The following is a 9607-nucleotide window of genomic DNA, read 5'->3' as shown; positions in this document are numbered from 1 at the left end:
ATATCTTGGAGGGTTGTGGAGCTGCAGGAGATTACAGAGATAGGGAGGGGGCGAGGCCATGGAGGGATTTGAAAACAAGGATGAGAATTTTAAAATCAAGTAATTGCTTGACTGGGAGCCAATGTAGGTCAGCGAGCACAGGAGTGAGAGGGGAACAGGACTTGGTGTGAGTTAAGACACGGGCAGCAGAGTTTTGGATGAGCTCAAGTTTACAGAGGGTAGAATGTGTGAGACCAGCCAGGGATGTGTTAGAATAGACAAGTCTAGAGGTAACAGAGGCATGAATGAGGGTTTCAGCAGGGGGGCAGAGTCAGGAGGTGGAAATAGGTGGTCTCAGCAATGGCACGGAAATGTGGTCGGAGGCTCATCTTGGAAGGCAGAACTTGGAGGGTGGGATTTCCTGCAGCCCTCTCACTCACTATTTCAAATGTGAGTGTACATCTTAGAGGGAGGCTGTGAGGTAGTCTGCCTGAAATGTGAATCCTTCATTTGGGGGAGTTGCCCGTGGAGACATGACTGGTACCACTGTGTAAACACTGTGGTTATTGCAGGAACTCTTGTGTTTTCTTCCTGTTTGTACAATAATCCAACTCAATTTCAGATGAGCAAAGATAGAGAAACAGATGTTGAAGGAGAGGTGAATTTACTGACTGGAAGTAAACCGAATGACCTCTTGGTCCATGGTTAGTTTTTCTTTATTTTTATTGGAGAGTTCCTTGGGATTGAGAGTGGATGAATTGTTCATCTTCCTACACTCCTGGCACTGAGTCAGGAAGCCTACCCCTGATTTCAAGTGTCAGACTTTTAATCAGGATAGGTCACCAGGTCAGCAACCAATCAGATGTTTCCTTTGAATCCAACTGGGGAGATGATGCATTGGAAGGTTTTGACAGAAGGTTGTTACAGTCAAATAACATTCTGTTTTTTTTTTTAGTACAGCTTTTTATTGAGATGCATGTAAAAAGAAATGAAACTCAGTGCAGAAGCATACAGAGGATATGAAGCAGTCTTGAGCCGTCAAAATCTTTCCACTGCCCAGATGCAAGTTAACTGTGCTGTTGTTCTCCCTGATGCCAGTCATCGAAGCTAGCTTTTGGCTCAGTTCCATGCAGCAACATGGTGCCTTTCTCAATGGAATAAGACCCACCAATGTCAATGAGACAATCCGTGTTCAATCCATACGTTCCGTAAGATCTTCCGGAAATGTGCCTTGCAAATTTTCCACATCCTTGAACTGATTCCAATCAGTCTCTTTAACACCCATCAGCCAGCCTTTGGACTATAACAGAAAGTAAAAACAGCACTTCAACAAATTAAATTAAGCCAACTACATCAATGGGGTTTCAGTGAATGTTGGCAGTGTGACTGTGTGAAATGTTCATTTTGTATCAACACAAACAGCGACAAACCCCGAACTGTACAACATACTGTGTCCTTCATCACCCAGACTCTGTTTGGAGACAGGATTTTTGAACTGGACAACGCTGGGGTACAGGACAAGTGGGTGCAGAACTGTCACTGTATAACACTGGGGTACAGTACTGGTGGGTACAAGTCTGTCACTGTATAAGACTGCGGTACAGTACTGGTGGGGACTGCTCTGTCTCTGTATAACACTGGGGACAGTACTGGTGGGGACTGCTCTGTCACTGTATAACACTGGGGACAGTACTGGTGGGGACTGCTCTGTCACTGTATAACACTGCGGTACAGTACTAGTGGGTACAGGTCTGTCACTGTATAACACTGGGGACAGTACTGGTGGGGACTGCTCTGTCACTGTATAACACTGGGGACAGTACTGGTGGGTACAGGTCTGTCACTGTATAACACTGAGGTACAGTACTAGAGGGTACAGGTCTGTCACTGTATAAGACTGGGGTACAGTCCTGGGGGGGACTGCTCTGTCACTGTATAACACTGGGGGACAGGACTGGTGGGGACTGCTCTGCCACTGTAAAACACTGGGGACAGGACTGGTGGGGACTGCTCTGTCACTGTATAACACTGGGGACAGTACCAGTGGGTACAGGTCTGTCACTGTAGAACACTGGGGTACAGTCCTGGTGGGGACAGGTCTGTCACTGTATAACACTGGGGTACAGTACTGGTGGGGACTGGTCTGTCACTGTATATCACTGGGTGACAATACTGGTGAGTGCAGGTCTGTCACTGTATAACACTGGGGTACAGTACTGGTGGGGACAGGTCTGTCACTGTATGACACTGGGGTACAGTACTGGTGGGTACAGGTCTGTCACTGTATAACACTGGGGTACAGTCCTGGTGGGGACAGCTCTGTCACTGTATAACACTGAGGTACAGTACTGGTGGGGACAGGTCTGTCACTGTAGAACACTGGGGGAACAGTACTGGTGGGGACAGGTGTGTCACTGTGTATCACTGGGTGACAATACTGGTGGGTGCAGGTCTGTCACTGCTTAACAATGGGGTACAGTCCTGGTGGGGACTGCTCTGTCACCGTACAACACTGCGGTACAGTACTGGTGGGTACAGGTCTGTCACTGTAGAACACTTGGGGACAGTAATGGTGGGTGCAGGTCTGTCACTGTTTAACACTGGGGTACAGTCCTGGGGGGGACCGCTCTGTCACTGTATAAAACTGGGGGACAGGACTGGTGGGGACTGCTCTGCCACTGTAAAACACTGGGGACAGTACTGGTGGGGACTGCTCTGTCACTGTATAACACTGGGGTACAGTACTGGTGGGGACAGGTCTGTCACTGTATAACACTGGGGTACAGTACTAGTGGGTACAGGTCTGTCACTGTATAACACTGGGGTACAGTCCTGGGGGGGACTGCTCTGTCACTGTATAACACTGGGGGACAGTACTGGTGGGGACTGCTCTGTCACTGTATAACACTGGGGACAGTACCAGTGGGTACAGGTCTGTCACTGTAGAACACTGGGGTACAGTCCTGGTGGGGACAGCTCTGTCACTGTATAACACTGAGGTACAGTACTGGTGGGGACAGGTCTGTCACTGTATAACACTGGGGTACAGTACTGGTGGGGACAGGTCTGTCACTGTATATCACTGGGTGACAATACTGGTGGGTGCAGGTCTGTCACTGCTTAACAATGGGGTACAGTCCTGTTGGGGACTGCTCTGTCACCGTACAACACTGCGGTACAGTACTGGTGGGTACAGGTCTGTCACTGCAGAACACTGGGGGACAGTAATGGTGGGTGCAGGTCTGTCACTGTTTAACACTGGGGTACAGTACTGGTGGGGACAGGTCTGTCACTGTTTAACACTGTGGTACAGTACAGGTGGGGACAGGTCTGTCACGGTATAACACTGGGGTACGGTACTGGTGGGGACAGGTCTGTCACTGTATAACACTGCGGTACAGTACTGGTGGGGACAGGTCTGTCACTGTATAACACTGGGTTTCAGTCCTGGTGGGGCCTGGTCAGTCACTGAATAACACTGGGGTACAGTCCTCGTGGGGATAGCTCTGCCAGCGGAAAACACTGGGGAACAGGACTGGTGTGGACAGGTCTGTCACTGTATAACACTGGGGTACAGTACAGGTGGGGACAGGTCTGTCAGTGTATAAAACTGGGGTACAGTCCTGGTGCGGACAGGCCTGTCACTAAATAACACTTGGGTGCAGTACTGGTGGGGACAGGACTGTCACTGTATAACACTGGGGTACAGTACTGGTGGGGACAGGACTGTCACTATATAACACTGGGTTACAGTCCTGCTGGGGCCTGGTCAGTCACTGTATAACACTGGGCTACAGTACTGGTGGGGAAAGGTCTGTCACTGTTTAAAACTGGGGTACAGTCCTGGTGGGGACTGGTCTGTCACTGTTTAACACTAGGTCCAGGACTGGTGGGGACAGGTCTGTCACTGTATAACACTGGGGTACAGCACAGGTGGGGACAGGTCTGTCACTGTATAAAACTGGGGTACAGTACTGGTGGGGACAGGTCTGTCACTGTATAACACTGGGGGACTGTACTGGTGGGTACAGGTCTGTCACTGTACAACACTGGGTTACAGTACTGGTGGGGGCAGGTCTGTAACTGTATAACACTGGGGTACAGTACTGGTGGGTACAGGTCTGTCACTGTATAACACTGGGGTACAGATCTGGTAGGGACAGGTCTGTCACTGTATAACACTGGGGTACATTACTGGTGGGGACAGGTCTGTCACTGTGTGACACTGGGGTACAGTACTGGTGGGGGCAGGTCTGGAACTGTATAAAACTGCGGTACAGGTCTGTAACTCTATAACACTCGGGTACAGTCCTGGTGGGGACAGGTCTGTCACTGTGGAACACTGGGGTACATTACTGGGGGGGACAGTTCTGTCACTGTATAACATTGGGGAACAGTACTGGTGGGGACAGGTTTTTCACTGTATAACACTGGGGTACAGTCCTGGTGGGGACTGATCTGTCACTGTATAACACTGGGGTACTGTACTGGTGGGGACAGGTCTGTCACTGGATAACACTGGGGTACAGTGTTGGCTGGTACAGGTCTGTCACTGTATAACACTGGGGGACAGTACTGGTGGGTACAGGTCTGTCACTGTATAACAATGGGGTACAGAACTCGTAGCGACAGGTCTGTCACGGTATAACACTGGGGTACAGTACTGGTGGGGACAGGTCTGTCACTGATTAACACTGGGGTACAGTGCTGGTGGGGACAGGTCTGTCGCTGTATAACACTGGGGGACAGTACTGGTGGGGACAGGTCTGTCAATGTATAACACTGGGGTACAGAACTACAAGGGACAGGTGTGTCACTGTACAACACTTGGGTACAGTACTGGTGGGGACAGGTCTGTCACTGTATAACACTGGGGCAAAGTCGTGGTGGGGTCAGGTCTGTCACTGTATAACACTGGGGTACAGTACTGGTGGGGACAGGTGTTTCACTGTCTCACACTTGGGTACAGTACTGGTGGGGACAGGTCTGTCACTGTATAACACTGAGGTACAATCCTAGTGGGGACAGGTCTGTCAGTGGAAAACACTCGGGTACAGTACTGGTGGGAACAAGTCTGTCACTGTACAACACTGGGGTACAGTCCTGGTGGGAACAGGTCAGTCACTGTACAACACTGGGGTACAGTCCTGGTGGGAACAGGTCTGTCACTGTTTAACACTGTGGTACAGTACTGGTGTGGACAGGTTTGTCACAGTTTAACACTGGGGTACATTACTGGTGGGGACTGGTCTGTCACTGTTCAACACTGGGGTACAGTACTGGTGGGTACAGGACTGTCACTATATAACACTGGGTGACAGTCCTGGTGGGGACAGGTTTGTCACAGTTTAACACTGGGGTACATTACTGGTGGGGACGGGTCTGTCACTGTATAACACTGGGGTACAGTACTGGTGGGGACAGGACTGTCACTATATCACACTGGGTGACAGTCCTGGTGGGGACTGGTCTGTCACTGTTTAACACTGGCATACAGGACTGGTGGGGACAGGTCTGTCACTGTGTAACACAGCGCTACATTACTGGTGGGGACAGGTCTGTCACTGTATAACACTGGGGTACAGTACAGGTGGGGACAGGTCTGTCACTGTATAACACTGGGGTACAGTACTGGTGGTTTCAAGTCTGTCACTGCACAACACTGGGGTACAGTACTGGTGGGGACAGGTCTGTCACTGTTTAACACTGTGGTGCAGTCCTGGTGGAGACAGGCCTGTCACTGCATAACACTGGGGTACAGAACTGGTGGGGACAGGACTGTCACTGTTTAACACTGGGGTACAGTACTGGTGGGGACTGGTCTGTCACTGTTCAACACTGGGGTACAGTACTGGTGGGGACAGGACTGTCACTGTATAACACTGGGGTACAGTACTGGTGGAGAAAGGTCTGTCACTGTATAACACTTGGGGACAGTCCTGGTGGGGACTGGTCTGTCACTGTTTAACACTGGGGTCCAGTACTGGTGGATACAGATCTGTCACTGGATAACACTGTGGTACAGTACTGGTGGGGACTGATCTATTACTGTATAACACTGGGGGACTGTACTGGTGGGTACAGGTCTGTCACTGTATAACACTGGGGTACAGTACAGGTGGTGACAGGTATGTCACTGTCTGACACTAGGGTACAGTACTGGTGGGGACTGCTCTATCACTGTATAACACTGGGGTACAGTCCTGGTGGGGACTGCTCTGTCACTGTATAACACTGGGGGACATAACTGGTGGGGACTGCTCTGTCACTGTATAACACTGGGGACAGTACTGGTGGGTACAGGTCTGTCACTGTATAACACTGCGGTACAGTACTGGTGGGTACAGGTCTGTCACTGTATAACACTGGGGTACAGTACTGGTGGGTGCAGGTCTGTCACTGTTTTCCACTGGGGTACAGTCCTGGTGGGGACAGGTCTGTCACTGTATATCACTGAGGTACAGTACTGGTGGGGACAGGTCTGTCACCGTACAACACTGCGGTACAGTACTGGTGGGTGCAGGTCTGACACTGTATAACACTGGGGGGCAGTACTGGTGGGTGCAGGTCTGTCACTGTTTAACACTGGGGTACAGTCCTGGTGGGTGCAGGTCTGTCACTGTTTAACACTGTGGTACAGTACAGGTGGGGACAGGTCTGTCAGTGGAAAACACTGGGGTACAGTACTGGTGGGTACAAGTCTGTCACTGTACAACACTGGGGTACAGTCCTGGTGGGGACAGGTCTGTCACTGTTTAACACTGGGGTACAGTACTGGTGGGGACAGGTCTGTCACTGTTTAACACTGGGGTATAGTACTGGTGGGTACAGGTCTGTCACTGTATAACACTGTGGTACAGTACTGGTGGGGACTGGTCTGTCACTGTATAACACTGGGGTACAGTACTGGTGGGGACAGGTCTGTCACTGTATAACACAGTGGTACAGTACTGGTGGGGAAAGGTCCGTCACAGTATAAAACTGGGGTAAAGTCCTGCTGGGGTGTGGTCGGTCACGGTTTCACACTTGGGTACAGTACTGGTGGGTGCAGGTCTTTCACTGCAAAACACTGAGGTACAGTACTGGTGGGTACAGGTCTGTCACTGTACAGCACTGGCTTACAGTACTGGTGGGGACAGGTCAGTCACTGCGTAACACTGGGGTACAGCACTGCTAGCGACTGCTCTGTCACTGTACAACACTGGGGTACAGTACTGGTGGGTACAGGTCTGTCACTGTATAACACTGCGGTACAGTACTGGTGGGGACAGGCCTGTCACTGGATAACACTGGGGTACAGTACTGCTAGGGACTGGTCTGTCACTGTATAACACTGGGGTACAGTACTGGTGGGTACAGGTCTGTCACTGCATAACACTGGGGTACAGTACTGCGAGGGACTGGTCTGTCACTGTATAACACTGGGGTACAGTACTGGTGGGTACAGGTCTGTCACTGTATAACACTGCGGTACAGTACTGGTGGGGACAGGCCTGTCACTGTATAACACTGGGGTGCAGTACTGGTGGGGACAGGTCAGTCACTGTGTAACACTGGGGTACAGTACTGGTGGGTACAGGTCTGTCACTGTATAACACTGGGATGCAGTACCTGTGGGGACAAGTCTGTCACTGTATAACACTGGGATACAGTACTGGTGGGGACAGGTATGTCACTGTCTAACACTCAGGAACAGTACTGGTGTGTACAGGTCTGTCGCTGTATAACACTGGGATGCAGTACAGGTGGTGACAGGTATGTCACTGTCTGACACTAGGGTACAGTACTGGTGGGGACTGCTCTATCACTGTATAACACTGGGGGACAGTACTGGTGGGTACAGTTCTGTCACTGTATAACACTGGGGCACAGTCCTGGTGGGGACTGCTCTGTCACTGTATAACACTGGGGGACAGCACTGGTGGGGACTGCTCTGTCACTGTATAACACTGGGGACAGTACTGGTGGGTACAGGTCTGTCACTGTATAACACTGCGGTACAGTACTGGTGGGTACAGGTCTGTCACTGTTTTCCACTGGGGGACAGTCCTGGTGGGGACAGGTCTGTCACTGTATATCACTGGGTGACAATACTGGTGGGTGCAAGTCTGTCACTGTTAAACACTGGGGTACAGTCCTGGTGGGTACTGGATTGTCACTGTATAACACTGAGGTACAGTGCTGGTGGGGACAGGTCTGTCACCGTACAACACTGCGGTACAGTACTGGTGGGTGCAGGTCTGACACTGTATAACACTGGGGGACAGTACTGGTGGGTGCAGGTCTGTCACTGTTTTCCACTGGGGTACAGTCCTGGTGGGGACAGGTCTGTCACTGTATATCACTGAGGTACAGTACTGGTGGGGACAGGTCTGTCACCGTACAACACTGCGGTACAGTACTGGTGGGTGCAGGTCTGACACTGTATAACACTGGGGGACAGTACTGGTGGGTGCAGGTCTGTCACTGTTTAACACTGGGGTACAGTCCTGGTGGGTGCAGGTCTGTCACTGTTTAACACTGTGGTACAGTACAGGTGGGGACAGGTCTGTCAGTGGAAAACACTGGGGTACAGTACTGGTGGGTACAAGTCTGTCACTGTACAACACTGGGGTACAGTCCTGGTGGGGACAGGTCTGTCACTGTTTAACACTGGGGTACAGTACTGGTGGGGACAGGTCTGTCACTGTTTAACACTGGGGTACAGTACTGGTGGGTACAAGTCTGTCACTGTACAACACTGGGGTACGGTACTGGTGGGGACAGGTCTGTCACTGTTTAACACTGGGGTGCAGTACTGGTAGGTACAGGTCTGTCACTGTATAACACTAGGGTACAGTACTGGTGGGGACAGGTCTGTCACTGTATAACACTGGGGTATAGTACTGGTGGGTACAGGTCTGTCACTGTATAACACTGTGGTACAGTACTGGTGGGGACTGGTCTGTCACTGTATAACACTGGGGTAAAGTACTGGTGGGGACAGGTCTGTCACTGGATAACACTGTGGTACAGTACTGGTGGGGAAAGGTCCGTCACTGTATAAAACTGGGGTAAAGTCCTGCTGGGGTGTGGTCGGTCACGGTATAACACTTGGGTACAGTACTGGTGGGTGCAAGTCTTTCACTGCAAAACACTGAGGGACAGTACTGGTGGGTACAGGTCTGTCACTGTACAGCACTGGCTTACAGTACTGGTGGGGACTGGTCAGTCACTGTACAACACTGGGGTACAGTACTGGTGGGTACAGGTCTGTCACTGTATAACACTGCGGTACAGTACTGGTGGGGACAGGCCTGTCACTGTACAACACTGGGGTACAGTACTGGTGGGTACAGGTCTGTCACTGCATAACACTGCGGTACAGTACTGGTGGGGACAGGCCTGTCACTGCATAACACTGGGGTACAGTACTGCTAGGGACTGGTCTGTCACTGTATAACACTGGGGTACAGTACTGGTGGGTACAGGTCTGTCACTGCATAACACTGGGGTACAGTACTGCTAGGGACTGGTCTGTCACTGGATAACACTGGGGTACAGTACTGGTGGGTACAGGTCTGTCACTGTATAACACTGCGGTACAGTACTGGTGGGGACAGGCCTGTCACTGTATAGCACTGGGGTG

The 9607-nt window shown here is 51.1% G+C and overlaps 1 protein-coding gene across 3 annotated transcripts in view; it reads right to left on the bottom strand.

The window, feature by feature from the left end:
• Positions 1-930: 930 nt before the first annotated feature.
• LOC137358728 (bridging integrator 2-like) overlaps positions 931-9607 on the bottom strand; it is a 194983-nt gene continuing 186306 nt past the window's right edge. For all 3 annotated transcript variants that reach the window (XM_068024988.1, XM_068024990.1, XM_068024989.1), the window contains one exon: positions 931-1279. In XM_068024988.1, the coding sequence (XP_067881089.1) occupies positions 1172-1279 (108 nt within the window). In that variant the 3' untranslated portion in view covers positions 931-1171. The remainder of the gene's footprint in view (positions 1280-9607) is intronic.

This window comes from Heterodontus francisci, chromosome X (assembly GCF_036365525.1).
Source record: "Heterodontus francisci isolate sHetFra1 chromosome X, sHetFra1.hap1, whole genome shotgun sequence".
Lineage (NCBI taxonomy): Eukaryota > Metazoa > Chordata > Chondrichthyes > Heterodontiformes > Heterodontidae > Heterodontus > Heterodontus francisci.
This window is presented reverse-complemented; position numbering and strand designations above follow the sequence as displayed.